This window comes from Pollachius pollachius (genome assembly GCF_949987615.1).
Source record: "Pollachius pollachius genome assembly, chromosome: 6".
Taxonomy (NCBI): domain Eukaryota; kingdom Metazoa; phylum Chordata; class Actinopteri; order Gadiformes; family Gadidae; genus Pollachius; species Pollachius pollachius.
In genome coordinates, this window is record NC_136939.1 from 25,611,350 (window position 1) to 25,639,077 (window position 27,728).

General features: G+C 45.9%; 1 protein-coding gene across 1 annotated transcript; it reads left to right on the forward strand.

Annotated features, from left to right (window-relative positions):
- The first annotated feature begins 674 nt into the window (after positions 1 to 674).
- Positions 675 to 27,155, forward strand: LOC307076875 (ubiquitin-protein ligase E3A-like). Its single transcript, XM_079738094.1, has 13 exons — positions 675 to 898; positions 1,641 to 1,685; positions 2,789 to 3,123; positions 4,231 to 4,541; positions 5,217 to 5,591; positions 5,890 to 6,456; positions 14,917 to 15,061; positions 16,678 to 16,883; positions 17,406 to 17,570; positions 22,756 to 22,911; positions 23,100 to 23,173; positions 23,600 to 23,743; positions 24,286 to 27,155. The coding sequence occupies exons 1-13, from the start codon at positions 822 to 824 to the stop codon at positions 24,404 to 24,406; spliced, it is 2,721 nt and encodes a 906-aa protein (XP_079594220.1). The 5' UTR covers positions 675 to 821; the 3' UTR covers positions 24,407 to 27,155.
- Positions 27,156 to 27,728: the final 573 nt, after the last annotated feature.

A 27,728-nucleotide genomic window follows, 5' to 3' on the forward strand; every position in this document is an offset into this window, starting at 1 on the left:
AAACTTTTGGCTTGTCCGTGAATTTATGAGTTATTAGTTTACTTAATTATTTGTTTGGCCTTTTTTATTTTAAATGCTAACCTGCATGCATTTTGTTCTCCGTCAAGAGTTTTGCTTCGGAGTGTTTCTGTTCTTTCTATGTTGTGAACTGTGTGATATTTGACACTCTTTCGTAATAAAAACACGAAACTCAAAACAATGAACGCCCCCTAAGAAAATAAATGTTTCGGACGATTGCCTCGACTTGAGTCGCCTAAATGATGTACACTCCTGTTAAAGTTGGGTAAAAAACATAAAATCTAAAGGATTTAATGTCTGGTGTCTTTCTATATCTGGTGTTTTGGTTGTGTTAAGTCACTTAGTAACTTAACTTTCTATTGCACTCAATTCAAATTAAATGTAATTGTGCATTTGTGGTTAACTATTTACAATGCATTTATGAATTGTCTGGCAGGATTCAAAATAGTTTGACAATTCAATTAATTCGGACCCTGATTTACCGACCTGACCCCAAAAGTTGCAGAATAAAGTTAATGCATCATCTCTGGTACTTAAGTCCCTCTGGTTTAGAAAAGTGAGGATGAATTTTAAACCCAGCGTGAGCCTGGTCCTGCCGCGGTGCATTGTGGGTCGAGGGTTCGACCGCTGACTGCTGAAGTCAAGATGGCGGTAAACATCAGAAAGAGGATAGAACACGCCACAAAAAGGCCTTGAATGAAGTTTTAATTCAATATTTAACACCCATCGGCCAGGACGGACTCACCGGTATTTCGGGAATACACACGCACCGACAGAATAACAACCACGGGAGAAAGTCTCGTATGAATCCCGACGATAAGGAGGACCGTGAGTGTGCGCCACCGCAGGCCGAGAGCAGCCCCGCGGGAGGGTCCGACCGGTGGGTACGCGCCGCAGGAAAGAGCCGCGGCTTCATGGCGGAGGCCTGACGTTAGCTTTAGCCTCTTGCTCGGGCTAACTTGCTTGTCAACAGTTATTGATAAGATTATCAATAACTAATACTTAAATGTAATAAATATTGTATCAAGCACTTATAACAAGACACCTTTTTTCGCAATAGTGAGTGGTATTGTTACACAATTAACGCAAAATCCAAGAGGGTTGTGTAGCGTTAGGAGCGTTAGCTTAGCGAGCTAACATTAGCCGCAGCTCAACATATACGCATCCGCCTGTTAGCGGCTAGTTAGCAAGGCAGCTTGTTAGTAGGTCTGACAACTTTGCTCCGGCTGTACGCAGTGAGCACCGTGTCACCGCAGCACTGTCACCGGTGAACACTACGAGGTGAGTCGGGTGTTTAATGGGTTTGAACGCGGCTCATGACTTGAGACCACCGGGACTTATTGGGCCTGATGTGTACCCGTCCTGGGGTTAGAAGGGGGGATGGCTGTGTGAAACACCGGCTCATGTGTCGCATGCCCGCTCGCTGCCCGGCTCTGCACAGCCCGCTCAGGTCCCTCATCACAGGGGCACCTGAGCGGGTGTCGGGGAGCGCTGCTGATGGTGCACAGAGCGTCATTGGAAGCCTGTTAGTTGCAGTTATCTTCGCACACGCACGCACACACACACATTTATTATTGATGCGGTGATTGATGTGATGCTTCCTTTTTTTTGTGCTCCGTCAGAGAACACGAGGAGACTCAGGCAGAAAACCCCGAAACAAGCCGAATGTAAGCACAAAACTGAAGTGTGTGTGTGTGTGTGTCAGTCACTCTGTCTCTATCTGTGTGTGTGTGTGTGTGTCTCTGTTTGTGTCTGTCTGGCTGTCTGTTTGTGTTGCTGTGCACGCAAACCGAAGTGTTTGTGTGTGTGTGTGTGTGTGTGTTCCGTTTGTGCAAGTCTGTCTGTCATGTGTGTCCTGTTTGTGTTTGTGTAGGTGTCTTCCCTGTGTGTGTGTGTGTGTGTGCGTGTGTGTGCCTGCCTGTTTGTGTATCTGTGCAAGCATACAGAAGTGGGCATTTGTGTGTGTGTGTGTGTTTTATGATCATGTATTGCAATGCTTGGAAAGCGATCTCCTCTTGCTGGTTTACAACAGACAGCCAGGTTTGACATCTTTACAGGACAACTCCCGTTGAAAGTCTGTGTAAATCTCAAGCATCTCGGGGCATGGATGTATTGTAGAACATGTGACACTTCTCTTTACTCTGTTCACCTGACATGGTGTCAGACCAGTAAACACGTCGGTGACAGTTCACAACCCTAAACCTGAACCCTTGATTGAGTGCCACATAAATTAACCCTCAGGCTCAGTCATTAACATTTACATTTAGGTGGTTTTGCTCAAGCTTTTATCCAAAGCGACTTACAATTATTCTTACACACATTCACACACCGACGGTGGAGTCGACCACTCAGGGCAACAGCCAGCTGGTCAGGAGCAGTCAGGGTGAGGCATCTTGCTCAGGGACGCCTCGACACTCAGCTAGGAGGAGCCGGGGATCCAACTAGCAACCTCCTATATAAAGCCTGTAATGGTCAGGAATGTTCACTACATTGTTGCATAGAAACTGCATTTTGGAGGATCGATGCTTTCGCGATAATACTCCAAAGTACGACCCTTGAATTTACAATGTTGTGTTGCTTAAAGAATAACAAAGTCAAAATATAAACTCTCATCCCTTCCCTTCATAAGTGGCGTTTCTTGCAGTGTTGCCAGATTGAGACAGATTTCATGCCCAATCTGGCAACACTGGTTTCCTGACATTAGTCCCCTGCTCCCTCCCTTCACACTTTGCGTTTCCTCACCACCCCCCTCCTCCCCCTCCCCTCACAGGAAGCGGGCGGCCGCCAAGCATCTGATAGAGCGCTACTACCACCAGTTGACTGAGGGCTGCGGCGATGGCGGCTGCTCCAACGCGGGCTGCGCCTCGTCCCCCGGCTTCCTCCGCACCGACAACAATGCGGCCGCAGTGCGCTCGCTGGAGCTCTACAAGGCGGGGGCACCGCTCTGCGACCCCCACCCCTCTAAGAAGGGCACCACCTCGGCCCACGTAGAGAGCAGCGCCCTGGCTGCTGCCGCCGCCGCCGGGGGAGGGGCGGCGGCGGCGTGCGGGAACAGCCGTGTGAACCACCGGGATGGCGGGCATTTTGTGCGGGAGGACTTTAAAGGTGAGGTGTAGCCCGTGTTGGTTGGTTTATCGGTGGGTTGGTTGGTGTGTTGTAGGGCTGGGCGATTAATTGAATTTTGATTGTGATGATTGATTATTTATTTTTTGTATGTTTTACAGAAAGGGCAGGACAGCTGGATACATATCTGTATATTATTTTAGATTGGAACATTTTCTTTTTGACCATTTTGTGTATTTTATTAAGGCGAAATTTCAAAGTTCTCAGTTACAAAGTTTTTTTCGGGAGAGACATGCTGAATAAATGCAACATATTTTCAAACTCAAAAACAATCGTTTGAATAATCGTGATTTCAATATTGACCAAAATAATCGTGATTATGATTTTTCCTATAATCAAGCAGCCCTTGGGTGTTGGTTGGTGTGTGTGTGTTGGTTGGTGTGTGTGTGTTGGTTGGTTGCGCGAGGGCCGCCTTTAACCTTCGACCTGCGATCTTGGAGTGAAACCGAAAACGACTCGAGGCGTTGTTTTGTGTTCTGCATTTACTTTTACGATTAGGGCCTTTTACCCCCCTTTGTGCGTGAGGACTTTAAAGGTGAGGTGTTGTTAGGTTGATTTCCCTGGCGGTCATGACAACGTATGTATACATGTTTAATGTCTGCTAAGCCAGAAAAATCAGCCAGAGGGAGTATTCGTGTCCACCGAGAACACCCCTCAATAAGTGTGCGTGAAATGGCTTGTTTGCGCTGAAAATTTCTTCCATGGAAAAGTTCCCAGACTGCAGTCGGTGGTTCTGAAGTGCTGAAGTCCCGCCTCCCGGCTACCCGCACTGTTTACATCTTCTCAGGGGCTTGAATTTGCCGACGCACATGCAAAGCATTCGACCAAATGCGACAGAGTGGGCGTGCTGACCAATCACAGCAGACTGGGCTACTCGGGGAGGCGGGCCTTAACACAACATGATACAAATCAGACCATCTTTGAAAGACGCAGAAATTGGTTTTGCAATGAACAGTGTGAGGATAATAAATAATATTTCTACCATACAGGCATGTAACCCTATTCTAGTCGTACCCCCAAATGGAAATATTAACCCCTAAAAAGCATGATATCACCCCTTTAACATTGTTCCCCCCCCCCCCCCCCCAGACGTGAGCTTCCTGACGGAGGACAAGGTGTACGAGATCCTGGCCCTGTGCGCTGCCAAGGACGATTACTCGCCGCTGATTCGCGTGATCGGCCGCGTCTTCTCCAGCGCGGAGGGGCTGGTGGCGTCCTTCCGCCGGACCACCCCCCCAACCAAGGAGGAGCTTAAGTCCCTCCAGGGCAAGGACGAGGACAAAGACGAGGACGAAAAGGAGGTGGAGGACCAGATGGAGGAGGACCCGCCCGCCTCCTCGTCGCTGTCGCGCGTCGCCGGGGGTGAAGGAGGCGGGGCAGGACCCCTAGTGGCCGACGAGGTAGGGCTGGGAGTTAAAGAGGGGTTTTGATCGTGGTTTTGGTTTTTGGTGACACAATCTCCAAATTATTATTATTTTTTAACTGTATTTAATTCATTTTTAGTTTCTTTATTCTCATTCATTTAATTCTAAACTGCTTTATAGAAATTGCAGAACAGCTCCATACATATTTGTACATTCCTTTCAATTTAAACCTTTTCGATGTGAAGGATTGTCTTAATTTATTTTCTCAGTTACAAAGTGTTTTTTTGCAGAGAAATGCTGAATAAATGCATCATGTTTTCTCAAAACATGATACAAAAATAATCGATAAATCGTGATTTAAAAATTGACTAAAATAACCGCTTGAATAATCGTAGTCGTCCTCTCCATCTTTGCCCCATTAATGCCGCGTCCTGTCTCCCCTCATGCTCTCTCTGTCTGTTTGTCTCCCCTCTCTCTCTGTCTCCCCTCTCTCTCTCTGTGTCCCTTCTCTCTCTCTCTCTCTCTCTCTCTCTCTCTCTCTCTCTCTCTCTCTCTCTCTCTCTCTGTCTCCCCTCTCTCTCTGTCTGTCTGTCTGTCTGTCTCCCCTCTCTGTCTCTCTCTCTTTCTTTTCTCTCCCCCCTTGCTCTCTCCTCCCTCTCTAACCCTTAACCAAAATAATCCTGATTCTGCTTTTCCTTCCCCACAATGCAGCAGCCCTGGGCGGACGAGGTGTCGGTGGACGCGGAGGCGGTGCGGCGGGTCTACGCGCGTCTGCTCTCCAACGAGCGGGTGGAGGCGGCCTTCCTCAACGCGCTGGTGTACCTCTCGCCCAATGTGGAGTGCGACCTGACCTACCACAACGTGTACTCGCGCGACCCCCACTACCTCAACCTCTTCGTGATCGTCATGGAGAACAGTAACCTGCACAGCCCAGAGTACCTGGAGATCGCGCTGCCGCAGTTCTGCAAGGCCATGAGCAAGCTGCCGCTGGCCGCCCTGGCCAAGCTGGCCCGGCTGTGGTCGCGGCAGGGCGCGGCATCGCTGCGGCGCATGCTGGAGACCTTTCAGCAGCTCATCACCTACAAGGTGAGGAGGAGTCACTGTTGCGGTTTTACCTTTAGTGGATGCTTTTAACCAGAGCAAGTTGTAAGTTAGTGGGCTACACTTACACTTAGGCTAAAGGGGATAGGCTAAAGGGGCTAGGCCATAGGGGCTAGTGGGGTAAGACGGGTGTGGGGGAGAGGCTATGCAGAGTCTAGGTGACCTCTGACCTCCTAGCTGACCTCTGACCTCTAACCCTAGCTGACCTCTGACCCTCTAGCTGACCTCTGACCTCTAACCCTAGCTGACCTCTGACCCTCTAGCTGACCTCTGACCCCTGCAGGTGATCAGCCACGAGTTTGGCGGCCGTAACCTGGTGAACGACGACGAGGCGGTGGTGGGCGCCACGCGCTGTCTGAAGATCCTCTACTACGCCGACGTCCTGGGCGGGGAGGTCGACACAGGCCACAACGAGGAGCCGGATGACGAGCCCGTCCCCGAGTCCAGCGAGCTGACCCTCCACGAGCTGCTGGGGGAGGAGCGGCGCAACAAGAAGGGCCCCCGGGTCGACCCCCTCGAGACAGAGCTGGGGGTCCGGGCCAGCGACTGCCGCCGACCCTTGGTCCCCTTCGAGGAGTTTGTGAACGAGCCGCTGAACGAAGTGCTGGAGATGGACAAGGACTACACCTTCTTCAAGGTGGAAACGGAGAATAAGTTCTCGTTCATGACCTGCCCCTTCATCCTCAACGCTGTGACGAAGAACCTGGGCCTGTACTACGACAACCGCATCCGCATGTACAGCGAGCGACGCATCACGGTGCTGTACAGCCTGGTGCAGGGTCAGCAGCTGAACCCCTACCTGAGGCTCAAAGTGCGGCGCGACCACATCATCGACGACGCGCTCGTACGGGTAGGTTGTGCGTCGTCGACTCCGTGCATTATGGAGTGTTTTGAAGCGTTTTTTTTGTGCAGGCATTTGAGTTGAGGTTTGCGGGATGATATGGTTTTGGGTTGGAACCGGTCCGAATTATCGGAAGGTTGATTTTTATCGGACGATATTTCCCCAAGTTCCGAATTATGGTACGGGTAGGTTGTGCGTCGTCAACTCCGTGCGTTATCGAGGGATGAGTATGTTTGTTTTTGTGCAGGGATTTGAGTTGGGGTTTGTGGGGTGATGTGGTTGTTTTGGGTCGGAGGTCGGTATATCGGATGATTTATTTTATTGGACGACCGAATCCGAATTATGGTTCGGCTCGTGCATTATGGAGAGACTTGTAGTGTTGTTTTTTGTGCAGGGATTTGAGTTGGGGTTTTTGGGATGATGTTGGTTGTAGTAATGCGCGATATAAACGATATACGATATAAATGATAACAAAAATGGCCTACGATAGAGATTGTAATTCTATCGCGATAATGCATGTTGAGGACGCAAAATACAATGTTTAATTTTTGGTTTGGTGCAATTCCTTTTCACATTGCAATTTTCGCAACAGTGCCAGAATTCGTCAACAAACCTGCATGTGTGCAAAGAACGTTAACCCATTTGTACCGGCTGCTGTGCGGCGCAACATTGTATCTTGTAGATACAATGTTGCTCCGCGCAGGGTACAAATGGGTTAATGGTAAACACGCATTGATGCGCAATCCGGTCTTAAAGGTAAACACGCACAGATGCGTGATCCGGTCTGAATGGGTTAAATCATTGGACAAAAAGGTCTGGGGCGTTGTAAAGCGTTAAAGAAAAAGGGGGGGGGGGGAAGCACCGGTGAAAGTCAACAATCATGGATATCCAGCGTGATATACATTGATCTGTGGACTGGTCCAACTCCTTCTCCCTCATCCTGACTCGGAATGTGTTAAATGCATCGGCATTTTTAAGTTATGTTTTCCAGCATACATTTTACTTGCTTTTGTCGGACCGTCGGGTGGTGGTTCAACATGGAGGAAAGAGGAGACGGAATGTCTTTTGGATATCGGACCCAAATATCCAAAAGACATTTTGGATATTTGCTCCATGTTGAGCAACGTCTCCGAGACCACCTCTCCGGCTGGGTCAACCTCCTTTTGATGGTTAAAAATATCACGTAATCTACAAAAATCTTAACAATCAATGATCGATCATCAATTAATCATGCCCATCCCTAATTGTCAGTACAGTGTCTGTTCCTTTTCTTGGAACAGACACTGTTCCACTGTTCTTTGCCTTTTAGAATGGTTTGCCCTAAAGGAAAGAAACCCAATACTAATTTTATTTATCTGCAACATTATGTTGTATGATTACAGTGTTTCACAATAAATGTTCTCGAAATGACATACTTTATTTCTCTTTTTTTTTAAATACATTTAGCAGTTTGGCTTTCCTTAGGGTCTATGTAACCTGTTCTGAAACGGTTATTTTATGATTTTATATCGTTATCGCAAGAGGCTGCAATGTATATCGCAATATGGATTTTAGGCCATATCGCCCATCTCTAGTTGGTTGTAGTGATTTTTATATTTAAATTAACTATTTATATGCTATATTCAAAATGCAATGAAAATGTATCGTTAATTCTCCCGCGTTTACATGGACACTTGTAAGAACAGCTCAATCGGAATAGAAAAGGATCACATATAAGCCTCAATCGGAATACACGAGAAGGCGCGAGAGACATACGGACTTACGCTTGCCACTTTTGTAAATGCCATATATACAGTACATTCGGATTGCATGATAGAAATATATCTATTCCGATTTATAAATCTAATCGGATCAAAAGTGTCCATGTAGACGCGGTTAATCAAAATACAATTCTCTGATTGGAATATAATTCCATGCGGAATAGAAGAGGTGGTGTAGTCCGCTATAATCGACATGTATACACTTATTCCATTAACTTGGAGAGATGGCATCAGCAGTTGCAGTAGTTCACAATTGGCCCGTCTGTACTTTTATGCACACCGAACTGGACTGCTGTCAAGGAACGTAGATTTATTTTTTTGCATGATTCACGTCTTTCTTATCACTCCGAAAGTAGTCCGGTAACTTATGAACCCCAGCGCTTCCGGTTGCTAAGCAACGTCAACGTCTTTGGCAGACTCTTTCTCTGCTGAACAACACAACGAATGGTAATTGTAAAAAGACACACCGTTTGAAGATATTTTATAGCATTAGTTTTATCGATTGAAAAATTCACGTCATCGACGAAATTCTTAATGATCAATTAGTCGATCGTCGATTAATCATGCCCTTCCCTAGTTGGTTGTTCTGGGTCGGACGATACATCGGATGGTTAATTTTAGTCGGACGACCGAATTCAGAGTTATGGTTTGGATCGTGTGTTATGGAGGGATGAGTGTTTGTTTTTTTTTTGTGCAGGGATTTCAGTTGGGGTTTGTGGGATGATGTGGTTGTTTTGGGTTGGAGGTCGGACGATATATCGGATAGTTGATTTTTATCGGACGATATTCCCCCGAATCCCGAGCCATGGTTTGAATTGTGCGTTACAGAATAATGCAGGTCATTGGTTCGTTTAGCACATGATTTTAGGAAGACCAAGCAATATTTGGAATATCAGCCGATATATTTATCGATAATCTTTTATTCCCTAATTTCGGCATCTGTCCCTAAATTCCAGTATCGGTCACGCTCTATTTTGTATACAGCCTTGTATTTGGTTTCAAGAACTCCGAGACCGGATGATGAATTTACTGATATGACTTGTGGAAAGAGATTGTTTCACTGCTAGAAGAAACAATGAAGGATTGAACATCTTGGATTCTGGCTGTTCTTAGCGGTGTGATGTTTACACGTTTACGTTTTCCAAAGAGAGATTCTAATACAGTTGAATCTCCAGCCACATCATTTCAAAGTATGTGTGTGTGGTTGTGTGCTCCAGTGTGTGTGGGTGTGGCCTCTAGTGTGAGTGGTGGTTCTTTCCTCATCTCTAGAGGTGAGCTCTAGTGAGCGGTGGTTCTGTCCTCATCTCTAGTGTGAGCTCTAGTGTGTGGTGGTTCTGTCCTCATCTCTAGTGTGAGTGGTGGTTCTCATTAGGGATGTGAATATCTCAAATTTTTCATGGTCGAATAATCAGTGGGTGGTATGAACAAATAATTGATTATTGGATGTGTGCCGACATTCACAAAGGCAGCCATGGATCATCGGAAAGAAATCACTTAATATCTTACACGCAAAAAACAACTACCTGCTTACCTAGTAGTTCCAGTCAAATTGTCTGTTCAGCCTTCAAAATGAGAGCTGGTAAATTGTAAAAAATGCATTAAACTGTAATCAGAAAACGCGGGCATATGCTATAGACCCTATAGTATCTGGTATAAAGGCTGGGATGAAATTCAAATTATAAATATGTACACTTTATGTTGAAAGTATAGACCGTCGCGATTCCCATTGAAACGAATGGCGCGGTGATTCAATCTTCAGAACGAGAGCTGGTAATTGACGCGGGAGTGCCATGGCCACTGTCCCGGTGCCCAAGGTCACGGTGCCCGGGCCACAGGCACCATGGAAGTTTAATTGGGTTTATTACAGTGATGGCCAGTACTGTTAGCCAATCAGAGGTGAGACATTTGCAAGTCATGAATACTCATTTTTATTTTTTATATTTTTTTTCACCAAAACCGACTCAGAGGGCATTGATTGCTATTAGTGACCACCACGAAATCAATGAAAAACGATGCATTGACACCTTTAAGCAATATAACACGAGTGTGAGTGGGGTTGTTCGTTTATTATCATTTTTTCATTCGGGGGGGGGGCGCCAGAGGATCAGGGTATGGTCAGGATGGAGTTTGCTCAAAAAAGGTTGAGAACCACTGCCCTAGAGTATCTGTGGTATAAAGGCTGGGACGAATTTTGAATTATAAATATGTGCATCTCATAACATTAGCTCTCTGGCTCATAGCTGAGCGGACTAGAATACCTCCCGTTGCCAAGTCGCAGCTAAGGTCCGTCCTATTTACTGGAGGAGTGAAGAACGTTTCCGTTGCATAAGAACCTTACGGGAGGGTATGATTGTTCCAGGTATTAGTCAAACCCTCAGGCGTTACCAAGGAAACAAAGTTATGCCTTTTGAAAAACTTTATATTTGGATTGTAAAACGCATAAAAATATAAATGAATGGTCTTAATTTATTTTCTTTAAGTGACCATGGTATAAGCAGGATCAGGCCCAACAAGGTGTTCATTATAAGGAATTAATGGACTTCGCGGAGGCCACCGTCGACACATAGTCGGGCATTATCCCTTACTTATTCTTGTGTATTGTGTATATTGTATTTCTGTACATGATTAATAATAATAAGAAAAACTAATAGTGCTACAGAACCAACATTAGTTCCGTCCGTTAATTCTTGTTTATTTGAATGGGAAAAAATGTTAACGGCCCAAATGTTAAAAACTGTCTTTGACCCTCGGGAACGAATGATCAAATATTCTGACACATCCCTAGTTCTCATGCCTCTCCTCATCTCTAGTGTGAGCTCTAGTGAGTGTGGTGGTTCTGTCCTCATCTCTAGTGTGAACTCTAGTGTGTGGTGGTTCTGTCCTCATATCTAGTGAGCTATAGTGAGTGGTGGTTCTGTCTTCATCTCTAGTGTGAGCTCTAGTGTGAGTGGTGGTTCTCATGCCTCTCCTCATCTCTAGTGTGAGCTATTAGGGGTGGGAATCTCTTGGCACCTCACGTTTCGATTCCGATTCAGAGGTCAATGATTCGATTCTAAAACGATTATTGATGCATCTCGAATAGGGGTGTTACGGTACACAAAAGTCACGGTTCGGTACGTACCTCGGTTTTTAAGTCACGGTACGGTACGGTTCATAGTTAAGGGGGACATTTAAAGAAAACTGCTTGTTTGTCAACAACGGAGAATGGCCGTAGATCAGCAGCAATGAAAACACCAATAAACTTGGTTATGGCATTTGCATTTCGGAATTCCCAGACAGGGGTTGTTGAAATAGTCTCGTGAGTTGGATTTGCACAGCTCGTTTTTTTTTTCACAGCAACGGTGATAGTAACACCTGGATGGTGCCTTTTCAAATGCGTGTGATAGGGATGATCATTTCTGGCAAAAATACTATTCGATATTCGCTTAGAAGTATTCAAATAATGTTCGAAAATCGGTCAATCAAGAACCCCCCACGCACGCACGCACTTCGGATACACGCACACACAATGACACAGGGAGAGGCTTTATGATTTATATGAAATCAATCTGTTTATTTCAACTACTGCGCCATCAACATTCAACATCAAAATTATTTCAACGTGGGCTAAGGCAGATAGACCTACATGCGCCGAAAACAGATCGCTATTTATTTATTTATTTATTTTACTGAACACAGCCTGCATGACGGTGAACTAGACATGTCAAAAAAATAACTTCACACGGTGTGTCTTTTTACAATTTATTTGTTACCAGCATTCGTAGTGTTGATCAGCGGAGAAATAGTCTGCCAAAGACATTGACGTCGCTTGGCAACCAAGGACACTTTTGTTGCTAAGCTTTCCTTGACAGCGGTCATTATAGAGTGGCGAAGTCACGCCCCTTCCGGTAGAGCCCATGGGACCTATGAGATTGAAAAATATGAATGGGTTTCAATGGAGAGAAAGTAATTATCTTCTGGTCCCAGTCTTTATATGCCCCGGATTACACATATGTTGTTTGTGGATTTTAATGATAATTTTTCATGTCAAGAGTTTGACCGTTTATTGTGCAATTGTTCAGGTAAAGGCTGTAGAGAAAACACAATGAGAAAGACTACACGTCTCGTATGTGACGTCACGCTCCCTGCGACCGACAGTCTCCCCATCGGCATAACTGAAACTCTCCACATGCCCGAACTTATAATGGTTTTCACCTCTTTCGATGCTTTTATCCTCCCCTTAGAAAAAAGCGGTGAAGTGGAGCAGAGAGATCGCCATGTCTGTACCAGAGTTCCAAGTGTGGGTGGTGACGTATATCATTCGCGTCGAGAGCAGCGAAGAGCTGTAGTTCACAAAGTGGCCTCACACAAAACCTAATATTATCAAACTTCTTCGCGAATTTTTTCAGTTTCTTTGCATGAAAAATTATCATTTAAATCCACAAACAACATACGTGTAATCCAGGGCATCTAAAGACTGAGACCAGAAAATAATTACTTTCCCTCCATTGAAACCCATTCATATTTTTCGATCTCATAGGTCCCATGAGCTCTACCGGAAGGGGCGTGACTTCGCCACACTATATACTTAGCAACGTTGAATTATCAAACAATTATTCACTACCGGAAGTTGTGAAGGCCCATGCAAGTGAACGGAGCGTTCCACAGCATTGAGAAGAGCCGTGTAATAAATAACGATAGTCACATTCATTATTCGATATTCTACGTGACTCAGACTATCCGACTATTCGATGATCTTTGCCCATCCTTAGCGTGTGCATGTTAAAGTGCTGTACATAGACACGGAGAGCCCCCTCCATAGCTGGAGAGCCTGTCAGAGACCCTCTCCGTAGCTTACATGCGCATCCAATATTTTTTAACTATCCGTCGACGCCATGGACCTATTGGTCGACACAACGGAGACGGCAAGGGCTGTGATTGGTCCTCTAACAAAATAATTTCCGGAATCACTTCTCCGGTTTGACTTTGCATCTTAACTACTTTGTACATTGTTTACTTTGCACCTTAAGGACTAATAAAACACCAAATAAGATTTGAAAAGCTTTGGAAGTGTATTTACAGCACTGCTTACATTGTTTGTAGTCAACATATAAGATAGATCGGGCGGCGAATTGCATTGCGTATCCGACATCCCGACGGAGAGCTGCTGAGGGGTCTCCGTAGTTACGGAGTCGGATTACAGAGTCAGAGTTGTATACTTTGGCTAAAGGGTCCGGGTGGAACTCCGACTTCAAGTTTTAAATTCCGCATCGCAAAACATTCGCCATATTAACGCTATGTACGCCACATTTACGCACCACGGTATACCTCTGTAACCTCACCAGAGTGCCTGTACTGTGACGGTTCGGTACAAATACGTGTATCGTTACACCCCTAATCTCGAAGCAATATATTTTTTTTATTTACATTTCCATGCGGGATTTTCCAAAAAATATATATACATCTGAATTTGCGACTCAAAGTTTGCTAATCACTTCCAACTTTTGTGATGATCATTAAAGAAATCAACAGATTAATTACCTTATCTAATATTTTATTAGAGAAAAAGCTTTTGTCACAAATATGACTTTCTATGAACAATGCAATAATCAATGCACGTTGCATTACAACACGCTATGGAAGTAGGTAAAAAATAAACAGATTTAGTTTTCTTTTCTTTCTAATCTTTCTTTTCTATGTCATTAAAGAAAAAGCTTCTCTTAGTCAATTATAAGAATAAGAACTTGTTTGTCGTTCTTGTGTCTGGCTGTGAGTTTTATGTGCATGCTATGCGTAGGCTGAATCGCATTCGCGTCCAGACAGATCAGATTGGCCAAATCACATTCAAGATAAATTAAATATTTTTAAAACTACTCTAATTATCCGTCTCTGTCTAACAGAATGTTGTAGGAGGCAAACAAATAAATAAAATAAAAAAGCTATATATATATAGCTATATATATTTTCTTTTTTAAATTCAGATTATTAACTTATCTAAATCGAGACGGAATCGTTACACACAATCGCGATGCATCGAAGAATCGATTGTTTTTCCCACCCCTATGAGCTACAGTGTGTGGTTCTGTCCTCATCTCTAGTGAGCTATAGTGAGTGTTGGTTCTGTCCTCATCTCTAGTGTGAGCTCTAGTGAGTGGTGGTTCTGTCCTCATCTCTAGTGAGCTATAGTGAGTGTTGGTTCTGTCCTCATCTCTAGTGTGAGCTCTAGTGAGTGGTGGTTCTGGCCTCATCTCTACTGTGAGCTCTAGTGAGTGGTGTTTCTGTCCTCATCTCTAGGGTGAGCTCTAGTGAGTGGTGGTTCTGTCCTCATCTCTAGTGTGAGCTATAGTGAGTGGTGGTTCTGTCCTCATCTCTAGTGAGCTATAGTGAGTGTTGGTTCTGTCCTCATCTCTAGTGTGAGCTCTAGTGAGTGGTGGTTCTGTCCTCATCTCTAGTGTGAGCTCTAGTGAGTGGTGGTTCTGTCCTCATCTCTAGGGTGAGCTCTAGTGAGTGGTGGTTCTGTCCTCATCTCTAGTGTGAGCTCTAGTGAGTGGTGGTTCTGTCCTCATCTCTAGGGTGAGCTCTAGTGAGTGGTGGTTCTGTCCTCATCTCTAGTGTGAGCTCTAGTGTGGTGGTTATTATGCCTCTCCTCATCTCTAGTGTTCAAAGTAGTGAGCTCTAGTGTGAGCTCTAGTAGGTGGTCGTTCTCATGCCTCTTCCCCTCCCCCTGTAGCTGGAGATGATCGCCATGGAGAACCCGGCCGACCTGAAGAAGCAGCTATACGTGGAGTTCGAGGGCGAGCAGGGTGTCGACGAGGGGGGCGTGTCCAAGGAGTTCTTCCAGCTGGTGGTGGAGGAGATCTTCAACGTCGACATAGGTGGGTGGAGGAGGTTCAGGGTATCGCCCCTGATTTCCCGAAACGATTCGATTTCGATTCTTTATCAATTTTATCGGTTAGGGATACAATTGATTCTCATAGAACTAATGATGTGAATTGTACAGCTTTTTCGCACGTCTACATTAAAAGATCGATCATAGGATTTTATAAATCGATATCAGAACCTTCGAATGAAGATCAATTTGAGTCAGAAAACGATTTGATTTGAAACCAGCTCCACTTATTCCGTTTTGCGTTCCGCCCAGTTTTATTTCGACTTAGTCAACGTAATCAACCATGAAAATTAGTCAACGGCAATTTTTTTAGTCGACGAGTGGGGAGTCGCCCGCAAGGCAACATCAAAATAATATATAATATACCGGTATGCCGATATTGTCGCAACTACATATCTCTTTCAAAGATATACCGGTATAACTCTTACTACCGGGTTATCGCCCAGCCCTAGCATGCACTAGGGGTGTACGGTATAAACGGTATAGAAATTACACCGGTGTGAATTTGCACTACGGTATGGATTTTGACGTTACCGTGAGACCGGTGTGACCGGTAGACGATGTGTGTAACGCGTTATAAAGTAAGTAACTCATTATTACAGTAACATAACTACTTTTTCATGTAAAATGTAAAGTTACGCACAACTACTAAAAATATGGTAACGAAACGTAGTTCCTTTTTCAATTCGGCGCAACGCTTCTTTTCCCAGGGACAGATTTGACAGCGATACTGCCTTCTTATGCAGTATTGCGCAAGCGTGGAGGCGGGCTTGCTGCGTGCCTACATGCTTGCGCAATAGTCCCTTCACAAGCTCTCATTCCACACCGTACAAGACAGACGCTGGTAGCATGAAGCTGTCTCTGCATCTCAGACATCGCTTTCGCAGGCATTTTCCAAAGCCAGTCCTTACGACAAAAAAAGCCAGCGGTGGAACGAGATAATAAACCTCATCACTGTTTACCTGTGTAAGGACATGGTTCCCTTTCAAAATGTCGATAGAGCTTTTAAGAGAAACACTCAATCCCAGGTACGCGTTACCTGCCCGCACACACTTCAGCCAAATTGAGATGCCAAAATGATACGGCAAGGCCCTCTCCTCGAGCAAGTGGAGAAATAAATCCATACTATTAAATGTTTGTGTTTTTCAGAGATGGAAGTAACTTGAGAAAAGATTTTGCATTTTTCTGTGCAGTTTTGCTGCCTAACCAGTATTTTGCCCCTTCAGAAGCATTTATATATCAAAATTAGAGGATAAAATGAACATATTGTGCTATAATACCGTTACCGTCCATGCCTCAAATCATACCGTGATATACATTTTAGTACATACCGTACAGCCTTAGCATGCACAACACTAAATGGAAATATCAACAAATTGGCAACCCCTGCATAACACCTCCTCGCAACAAATAAAATGGACACAATGAAATAACAAACACTTGATTTTTTTATATTAGTCATTTAGATCAGTGAAGTAATCTAAAAAATTGTCAAAAGATTTAATTGGAAAATTAGTCATTACTGGCAGCACTAGTTTTACCGGGTACGTATCCGTTTTAGCGCCCGCATATTCTAACGTATTCGCCGTCTCGGGTCCACAGGCATGTTCACCTACGACGAGACCACCAAGCTGTTCTGGTTCAACCCGTCATCGCTGGAGAACGAGGGGCAGTACACGCTGATCGGCATTGTGCTGGGCCTGGCCATCTACAACAACTGCATCCTGGACGTCCATTTCCCCATGGTGGTCTACCGCAAGCTCATGGGCAAGAAGGGGACGCTCAGAGACCTGGCCGACTCCAACCCGGTACAACGTTTTATTATGTCTCTCTCGCTCTCGCTCTCTCGATTTGAAATTCAAGGCGATGAGGATCTGAAAACGAGCTGAAGTTTCTCTTCAACCCAGGGAAGTCTGAGCGAAATCCCATAAGATGCCTTAGCCTTGAGGAAGATGCTAATGGTTCAAAGAACAGCTGCATATCAGCATGGCTGACCTGTGTGTCTCTGTCTCTCTTTGTCTTTCTGTCTCTGTCTGTGTCTCACTCGCTTGCACGCTCCCTCTCTGTCTCTCTCTCGCTATCTCTCTGTCTCTCTCTCTCTCTGTCTCTCTCTCTGTCTCTTCTCCTGCAGCAGTAGAAGGAATAATTCCTGCCACGGACAGTTTTATAAATTCATTTATTTTTGGGAGCTTGAAATTTGAAAAAGCTGAATAGTTTGGCATAAAATGACTTTCTTTCTAGATACGACAGTAGTTCTACTATGTAAACGACATAAAATGGCTGCAAAAGTAGAAAGATGTAAAAGTGAAATTTGTCCGTCTGTCTCCCAGGTGCTGTTCCAGAGCCTGACAGAGCTGCTCTCCTACGAGGGCAGTGTCGAGGAGGATATGATGATCACTTTCCAGATCTCCCAGACTGACCTGTTCGGGAACCCCCTGATGCATGACCTGCGGGAGAACGGGGACCAGATCCCCGTCACCAACGACAACCGGAAGGTGAGGAGGCAGCGCTTCACTTCGACCTCGGCGCTCTACCATCGAAGAAAGATTAACACAAACGGGTCGAAGCACGCTTCTGAAGTGAACCGCCCACCCTAGCTTTAACTGGGATGGGGCCATCCCCCATCCCATTTATTCCAGTATTCAACAGCAATTCCAGTATGCCAACCACACTCACACCTGGTAGGGTATTCCATTTACAGTGGGGCAAAAAAGTATTTAGTCAGCCACCAATTGTGCAAGTTCTCCCACTTAAAAAGATGAGAGAGGCCTGTAATTTTCATCATAGGTATACCTCAGCTATGAGAGACAAAATGAAAAAAAAAAATCTAGAAAATCACATTGTCTGATTTTTAAAGAATTTATTTGCAAATTATGGTGGAAAATAAGTATTTGGTCAATAACAAAAGGTCATCTCAATACTTTGTTACATGCCCTTTGTTGGCAATGACAGAGGTCAAACGTTTTCTGTAAGTCTTTACAAGGTTTTCACACACTGCTGCTGGTATTTTGGCCCATTCCTCCATGCAGATCTCCTCTAGAGCAGTGATGTTTTTGGGCCTTTGCTGGGCAACACGGACTTTCAACTCCCTCCAAAGATTTTCTATGGGGTTGAGATCTGGAGACTGGCTAGGCCACTCCAGGACCTTGAAATGCTTCTTAAGAAGCCACTCCTTTGTTGCCCGGGCGGTGTGTTTGGGGTCATTGTCATGCTGAAAGACCCAGCCACGTTTCATCTTCAGTGCCCTTGCTGATGGAAGGAGGTTTTCACTCAAAATCTCACGATACATGGCCCCATTCATTCTTTCCGTCACACGGATCAGACGTCCTGGTCCCTTGGCAGAAAAACAGCCCCAAAGCATGATGTTTCCACCCCCATGCTTCACTGTAGGTATGGTGTTCTTTGGATGCAACTCAGCATTCTTTCTCCTCCAAACACGACAAGTTGAGTTTTTACCAAAAAGTTTTATTTTGGTTTAATCTGACCATATGACATTCTCCCAATCCTGTTCTGGATCATCCAAATGCTCTCTAGCAAACTTCAAACGGGCCCGGACAGGCACTGGCTTTAGCAGGGGGACATGTCTGGCACTGCAGGATTTGAGTCCCCGGCGGCGTAGTGTGTTAGTGATGGTAGCCTTTGTTACTTTGGTCCCAGCTCTCTGGAGGTCATTCACTAGGTCCCCCTGTGTGGTTCTGGGATTTTTGTTCACCGTTCTTGTGATCATTTTGACCCCACAGGGTGAGATCTTGCGTGGAGCCCCAGATCGAGGGAGATTATCAGTGGTCTTGTATGCATTCCATTTCCTAATAATTGCTCCCACAGTTGATTTCTTCACACCAAGCTGCTTACCTATTGCAGATTCAGACTTCCCAGCCTGGTGCAGGTCTACAATTGTGTTTCTGGTGTCCTTTGACAGCTCTTTGGTCTTGGTCATAGTGGAGTTTGGAGTGTGACTGTTTGAGGTTGTGGACAGGTGTCTTTTATACTGATAAGGAGTTCAAACAGGTGCCATTAATACAGGTAATAAGTGGAGGACAGAGGAGCATCTTAAAGAAGAAGTTACAGGTCTGTGACAGCCAGAAATCTTGCTGGTTTGTAGGTGACCAAATACTTATTTTCCACCATAATTTGCAAATAAATTCTTAAAAAATCAGACAATGTGATTTTCTAGATTTTTTTTTCCTTTTGTCTCTCATAGCTGAGGTTTACCTATGATGAAAATTACAGGCCTCTCTCGTCTTTTTAAGTGGGAGAACTTGCACAATTGGTGGCTGACTAAATACTTTTTTGCCCCACTGTATGTTCACTTTCAGGGCGTTAAGCATACTCTTTTATTCAAAGCGTCTTAAGGTACGGCCACACTGAACGCGTTACGAGCATTAGAGGCGTAGAAAATCTGCATTTTTGCATAGGGAACCATTGGTTTAGGCGAGTAGATGCGTTACACGCGCTAAAGCAGCGCGTTTGGCGCGTTTTATGCACCTAAATAACGCACCTATGCGCCCAACGCACCTACGCGCGGAGTTCAAAAAATTTACATTTTTACGCTCCTACGCGTGACGTTTAGCTGCGATAGCCAATCAGCGTTGAGCTTGACCCGACGTCACTGGCAGAGAGACGGAGGACAGGCGCTCCGCAGCTGATATGGAGCGCCTGTAGTTGGTGTCCTGACGGGAGATCCTGGCACCAACCGGGGCTAGCAGGTCATCGAACATGGCCCCAGTCAACCGAAAGTACCGCTGGAACCAGCCGTCATCCAGGCGGAGTTCCTGGAGGAGGTGGTCAAACTCACCCAGCTGTGAGCGCCTACGGAGGATGTTCATGCACCCAAACACGACGGCGTTTGGGTTTCCTACTCTCCTCGAACTCCCACAACAAATACAGCGCAGCGATGGTGGGGATCTCAGCCATGTTTGTGGAGCAAAAGAAAAGTAGCGGGGGAAAATACGTTTTGGGCGGCCTCAATTAGCTTCGTAGGCGTGTAAGGAGCAGGGGTTAAAACTAACTTTTTTCACCACCGTCCCGAAAAACATTTTGAACCGTCCGAATCGTCCCAAATTTTCCCAAGAATCTTTTTTACATTTTGAGTTGTTACTTACTGATGATATAATAAAAACACAATACATTATGTTGATAAAGTAATTTATTTATTTCCAGACTAGATTTTTGTTAGCTTCAAGATGACAACCAACACCCTTAGTCACAGAAAGTGACCTTCTGCCAGTATTCCACCATTTAGTGACTGCATTTAGTGAGTTGTATTCGTCAAGAGGAGGGTCATGCATTGAGATTTGCATGAGGCTGTTCAGAGTGTCATTGGCTAGGCGAGACCTCCAGTCCGACTTCACCCGTTTAGAAACCACGCTTGCAGCAGGAGCGTAGATAGTATATAAAATGGATGTTGCATCCGGGCAGACCTGTTATTCCAACTGCATCCAATTCTCTTGGCTTATGAGTGCCGCCATCTTGTCATAGTTTGACTCCGCCTCATTTATTTTAGATAGCATTCTAATCCTGAAAACTAGCCTCAGAGTCGAGGTGAGAGTCGGCGGCTAGCTGTCACTCAAGGCGGTGCCCCTAATTATTCATAATTTTTAACCTCCAATAAAATAAAAACTAGCCTGCTAAAAAAAATAAAATTCACCCCCCTCAGTGTTATGATGGAGATATGAACTAAACATACTGACTAGAATGTTTTTTTGGACCAGGCTGTAAATAGGTTTAATAAGACTGTGAAAACGGCCTGTTTAACAAGTGAGTCAACAAAGAATTGCTCACTTTTGGTACCACCTCGTAGGGGCCACACGTTGCGGCCACCCGTTGCTACTGCAATGTTTGTCACTTCTGCATTGGATGCTGGTCAGCGCGTTTACACTGCCCAAGGTAAATTGCCTGCTTGAGCTAGCACCCCAATTTTCCCACCCGTACCCTGCACACATTGGCGTTTTTAATGGGTTTCATTCTGATGTAGTGTGACGGCTTCGCGGTTCCGGGGGGGGCTTGGGTAGAGGTGTACGCTTCCTCCACAGAGACAACGCAGCGATATCATCAGGGCCCATCGGACTGCGGGTATAAGGTAAACAGTTGTGGGGGGCACCAAGGCAGAGGGGGGCAGATGGGAATAAAAAAAAAAAAAAGTCTTTAGAACAATTCTGCCCCCGTCAACAATTCTGCGCAGGGGGCTGGTGGGGGGAATTCGGGGTGGGGCCATCAGTACCTCTTGTATACAGGCCCAGAATTTGGTGCTACGGCGCTGGATATCAACATGAGCAGTTCAACTGGAGAGAAAGTGAAATCCGCGAGCTGCTGATTATGTAGAAGATGGTGATGCAGTCGCATTAAACAAAGACGTTGAAAGATGGTGCGATCTGCGAGAGAGACCCAGAGGAACTGTCCTTACAAGGCTTTTCTGGTGGTCAGCAAAATAAAGAATGTGGCGTTTTTGAACTTAAATAGTTAATCGCATTTGTAGCCTACACTCAGACGTGAACTCATTCTTGCATGCGGGTGTCTTCATTCATAAAAAAATAAAAACATTCGGGAGTAGGCCTATGCAAATTATTCTAAAGAGGTCTAGACTAGAGATGCGCGGTTGGCACTCATACCCGCGGACAACGTGGATAATCCACGGGTTGGGTGGATTGCATAAAAAAAGTAATAGCCTACTTGGAGGAATTGCGGGCGGGTTGAAATAAATAAATAAATATTAAGTAGGCTAACATATTGACTAGACAAACGGCAAACTCACACACATTGTTGAAATATGCTGGATGCTTTATTCTTTCTATGTGGCTTTTAGTTAATGATCGGCTATGATAAGACCATGTTGGCTATGTTATCACTGAAGACGGGACATTTCATAGTGGTTGGACATTTTCGCGTGCCGACAGGCTTTTATCGGGACGCGGAACACGCAACTCAAAATCTGGTCACCCGATGATCGGGCGGTGCGGGCATCAATTGTTGACAAAGACATTGCTTCGGGTGGATATTGATATTAGGCAGCGGGTACGGATGACATTACAGCTCATCCGCGCATCTCTAGTCTAGACTCCGTGCGCAGCCCCGACTTCTCCAGTAAACCAAGAAAGCCCTCACCGTGACGAACGGGGGATTTTACCCCCTCGGTTTTACACAGGAAACTTGGGATAAGACGGTGAAATCGCCGGGCTTGCCAAGCTGCGACCGAACCGGCTTGGCAGTGTTAAAAGGCTGTCACCATTGTTGCAAGCAGTTTCTGTGTCTCACTGAACAACACAAACGCGAGTGGTGTCAGTGCCCACAAAATTCTCTTCGTCCCGAGGTCGACCCGAGAGAGAATATTGATCCTCCCGATGACAATTAATTACGTCCCAGGGATGACGGGACGTCGTTAATTTTAATCCCTGGTAAGGCGCGTTGAACCATTTTTGTGACACAATGATCAAGTGGCAGGTTAGCCACGTTACGCGCGTAATGCGTTCAGTGTGGCCGTACCTTTAGGACAAGTACATTTGCCGGAATGTTACGGGAAATAGCGTAGACTGTACGGACAATCTCGTGTTTCCAGTGAAAAATGTAAAACAAAACGTAGGATTTAACATCCAATGTTCGAGATCTTTTATATTTGTCATACTTTTATTTTTGTCATATTTGTATTTCCTTAATGGCACTCTTATTGTGGCGGCGGCGGTGCAGGAGTTTGTGGCCCAGTACGCGGACTACGTGCTGAACAGGACGGTGGAGAAGCAGTTCAAGGCCTTCAGACGAGGCTTCCACATGGTCACCAACGAGTCTCCGCTCAAGTACCTGTTCAGACCGGAGGAGATAGAGCTGCTCATCTGTGGGAGTCGGGTGAGGAGAGAGGGGGGAGAGGGGCTGAGAGGGAGGAGTGGGAGTAGAGAGAGGAAGGAAACTTCTCCATCTCACTTTCTTTATGTCTCTCTCTGTCTGTGTCTCTGTCTCTCTGTGTCACTTTCTCTCTCTTTCTGTCTCTCTGTCTGTGTCTCTCTCTCTCTTAACTCTCTGTCTCTCTTGCTCAGAATCTAGACTTCTTGGCTCTGGAGGAGACGACAGAATACGACGGCGGCTACAACAGAGACTCCCGGATCATCAAGTAAGATAAACACGACACGTGAAGGGCTCAGTTATGGTTTCATGTTGACGCAACGCAAGGACCACGCGGACGCTTCAACGCAGTCGTGAACCTGTTGTGGTTCTGCGTCGGGTTTCAGCCAATGACCAATCACAGCCCTTGCTGCTGCGTCGCCTCGACACAAGGTTAACATTTTTTGGAGGCGCACGTCAGGCCCTTGTTGTGGACACAAGGAGGGTCCGAAAGGACGTAAGGGGTCCGTAACCCCCTTGCGTTGCGTCAACGAGGAACCATAATTAGCCCTTAAGTGTGCGTACATTAAGTGCCAGGATGTACAAACACACAATAAGTGTGTATATTACGTGCCTACATTAAGTGTGTACATTAAGTGCATACATTAAGTGCGTACATTAAGGTCATACACTAATTGCCCTTTCACTCCCTCAGGGAGTTCTGGGAGACCCTGCACTCGTTCGGAGACGACCAGAAGCGTCTCTTCCTGCAGTTCACCACGGGGACGGACCGCGCCCCCGTGGGCGGCCTGGGGAAGCTCAAGATGATCATTGCCAAGAACGGCCCCGACACCGAGAGGTAAGGGCCTCCATATCCCCTGCGGCGGCCATGTTGTTTACCGTCTGTGGTGATGGGAGGACCTAGTGATGGATAGACTGTGTTTAGCGTAACACTTAGCCTGTTTAGCCTAGCCACCTAGCCCCTTTAGGTTAGCCGCTTAGCCCCTTTAGCCTGGCCGTCTAGCCCCTTTAGCCTAGCACTGACTGCAATGTTAAAAGGGGCTAGGTGGGAGGGAGGGAGGGAGGTTTGGCTGGGCGTGGGTGGTTTCATCTTCTCAGTGCCTTGCTCAAAGGTGCTAGGCTAAAGGGGCTCAGTGCCCAGGCTAAATGGGCTAACACGAAGCCCCTTTTAACATAGCACTTAGTCCCTTTAGCCTCTATAGCATCTCACCTAGCACCTTTTATTCTAGCACTAAGCCCCTTTTTAACATTGCAATTAACCCCTTTAGCCTAGCATCTACCCCCTTAAGGCTAGCGCTTTTGCCTATTACTTAGCCTACCCCCTTTAGCCTACTTTAGCCACTTACCCTGTGTGTGTTTCTGTGCCCCCCCCCCCTCCAGGTTGCCCACCTCCCACACCTGCTTCAACGTGCTGCTGCTCCCGGAGTACGGCACGGTGGAGAAGCTGAGGGAGCGGCTGCTGAAGGCCATCACCTACGCCAAGGGCTTCGGCATGCTCTGAGAGGCCCCGCCCCCGACCCCCACCCCCGCCGTGATCTCGCCCTCAAACCCTGTGACCCCCCCCCCCCACCTCATAACACACACCGCAGTCCTGACCGCCGATAAAAACACACGAAAAAACACACAAAAAAAAGATGAAACAAGGACATGAAAAAGGGGATTTAACCACAGAACCGTGCGCTGTCGGGGGGGCAGGGCCTATGGGGGGGGCGGGGCCACGTGACTGGCCAACCACGGCTCAACCAACCCAGTAGTCCCGCTAGTCCGTTGCTACTACTGCTAAAACGATTATTACTACTACTACTTCTACTAGCCCCGCCCACTTCCCCAAGCCACGCCCCCCCTCCGATGTGAACCCCCCACCACATACATACTTACTTGAATGTGCTACGGCAACCATGGCAACCACAGCCCTCCCCAAAAAACAACCCAGGCTTACCCGCCCTTCTTTTTTCCTTTTTTTTTTTCTACGTCCCCAGAGGATTTCAGTTTTTTTTTTCGTAGTATTTATTTGAAAAAAGATATCGGGTTTTTCTCTTTTTTTTCGTTCTTTTGTTTTCTTTCATGGTGACCTTTAACCCCCAACCCCGGGGGTGTGGTGTATGTTTTCGGCACGGTCGGCATGGAAATGGTGCAGACTGCGGACAACGCATCGGAAATGGAAAACCGGTCGATGATGGAAAATCAAGCTAAATCCTGACCGATAAAAAACGGCCGTAGACTGAAAAATGAAAAGAAAAACAACGACGACCAAACAATCCAACTTCGTAGGTCTTTCATTGCTTTGTACGAAGATCAGTCCGAAATATATGTTTTGGTTTTCCTGTATCCCGCCTTCACCCCCGACCCACCCAAGCCTCTCCTACTATAGCATGTGGAACGCACCATTTTAACTAACAACGTTGACCCCACCCCCCCCTCTCTATTTGGACCGGTCCGCGGAGAGACTTAAGTCAGAGCGGTGTAAGTGCACTTAGACATTTTCAGAATGTTTCCTTTGTCCGATATATTTTTTTTTTTATGCATACGATTTATTGTTTTGTTTTTGCCGCACATTGTGTCCTATTTCGAAAAAACACGTTTTATTTCCATGTCTTCCTGTGACGACGATTCTCAATAAAACGAAACCCAAGAACACGACAGTATTGTGTAAGCTGAGGGGACCCTCTCTCGCTCTCTCCCACTCATTCACTCTCTCTCTCACTGTCGCTCTCTATCACGCTCTCTATCTCTCTCTCTCAGCCTCTCTCTTTCTGGGCGAGCCTGGGCGAGCCAGACGTAGTGTGTGCTGGTGCAAGCCCCACCCCCCCCCCCCCCCCCCCGGGAAAGACTTGACCCTCGTCTACGAATAGACGGATCTGGGCGAGCGAGATCCAAGTGAAACACCCGCAGCAGGGACTCGAACCCACCACCGCTCCAATATAGGGTCTTCGGACAACATCCCAGCATCCGGAACCCCCCCCCCCCCATTTGTGAACAAAGTTTTATTTTATTTAGTATTAATGATTATTATGATGACATCATTTGTGTCTTTATTTGGGTTTTCTTCTGTCACATTTTCTTTTTTTATCGGAACAAACAATCAGAAACGCAAGATCGGGGGGTTTTCGAGTCTTCACTCATCTTCGTAAGTTCACCTTTGACCTGTCCCCCATGGGGTCTCACGGTCCCTCCCTCCCTCCCTCCCCCTGGGGGGTCTGTGTGATGGGAGGAGGGAGGGAGGTTTGGTTGGGGGTTGGTGGTTTCAACTTCTCAGTGCCTTGCTCAAAGGCACTTTAATGGCAGTTTAATAAATAGGGTTTAGCACAGGGGGTCACTCACCTGCTGCTCTACGCTTCCTTCCCTGCTCGACCGACGTTCAAACACACCGCGCCGTCGTCACGGCAATCACCATCCCCCCTTCCAACCCCCCTTATCAAGGCGGGCAAGGAATGTGGGGGGGGGGTACCGGACAGTATCCCAGCATGCATCTCGGTTAGTGTCGTGGACCACACCCCCTGTCAAAGCACCCCCTTTGTAGCGAAGAGGCGAAAGTTCAGCGTTGTGGCAGGAGAATTTGTTTGAGGCTACCTCGGTTAGCTTCCGTTATGCCACTCAGAGGAGGGCCCACTGGCACAATAACATAAACCTGGGCCGTCCTCGCATTTCTTTTGCTCTTGTTCCACCATCTTCTTTAGTTTTTCCGTTGGAAATCCCTGGGCGGCGAGAAAACGATCTTTTAGACAAATTTCGTGTTTTGTTTGAGGGTTGTTTGGTTCGTTCTTTTACCTGCTCGAGAGCTAGCCTGTTTGCTTGCCGGTGACGATCCAAGTGCCATAAATGAGGCTAGCAAGGAATCTGATTTTATTGTTAATATAATTTAATAATTTTTTTTTCTTTTTCGGCGGCCATTTTTGTTGTCCCAGCGCCGTAAAAACGGGAAACTTTGTGTTGTGTAAAAAAAATAAACGACACACAATTCTACGAGATGACTCAGAAAACGTCAGTTGGGACTCCGCCATCAGTTGCTCTGCGTTTCCATTTGTTGCCCTGGTTTCTGTTTTTTTTTTTTTTTGTACCGTTGAATCTGCTGCTCACACGGACATCGTACGCTTAGGACTCTAGCGCCCGATAAAAATAAAACGTTGGCGAGGCATCGGAGAGCCCCCTCGCCCGTAGACGGCTTTGAATCGACGGTAACACTTTAAGGGATGAAGATGATTTAAAGACTCAAGGCTATGAAGTGTTGAGTGTTGTGTAAACATGCTAAATAAAAGTGACAGCTTTTTTTTACAGTTTGTATCGTGTGGACATCGTGATTTTACCATCCTGACTGTTCATGTCGGAAACGAATGAAAAAGGTCCAAGTTCTTTGATATTTAGACAGGCTTTTAGAGGGTAAAAGTACCCTAGTAGGACACATTTTAGTAAAAGACCCCTATCCCTTACCTAATAAAGAATTATTCTGTACGATTTAACCAATAGGGAGGAGTCAACACCTGATAATCTGGCTAACATTTGTATCAAGTAGTGATTATTAGCATTTATTTATTTTGTATAGTTTTTACAGTTTAGCGATATTTTACTGACTTACAAGAACTCAATTTTTATTGGATAAATGTATCGTACCACAGGAAACAATAACCAGGCCAACATTGGTTTGGAACATTTATTTTTAAAACCAGGAAAATTTATTGACTTGAAAATTGAAGTTTCTCGGTGTGTTTTCTGCATCGTAATCACAAACAAAACAATTGGGTTTCTTACACAGGTAGTATTTCATAAATAGTTCTCATCCAAGTCACATCTTTATATGAATGTGATTAGCAAGCGCATACAGGAAG

Bases quoted from the DNA above. Each gene is read 5' to 3' on its own strand.
- LOC307076875 (XM_079738094.1), top strand. From the start codon at position 822: ATGAATCCCGACGATAAGGAGGACCGTGAGTGTGCGCCACCGCAGGCC. The intron at 1,686-2,788 runs GTAAGCACAAAA...CTCCCCTCACAG, and splicing joins AACCCCGAAACAAGCCGAAT to GAAGCGGGCGGCCGCCAAGC. The intron at 15,062-16,677 runs GTGGGTGGAGGA...TCGGGTCCACAG, and splicing joins GATCTTCAACGTCGACATAG to GCATGTTCACCTACGACGAG.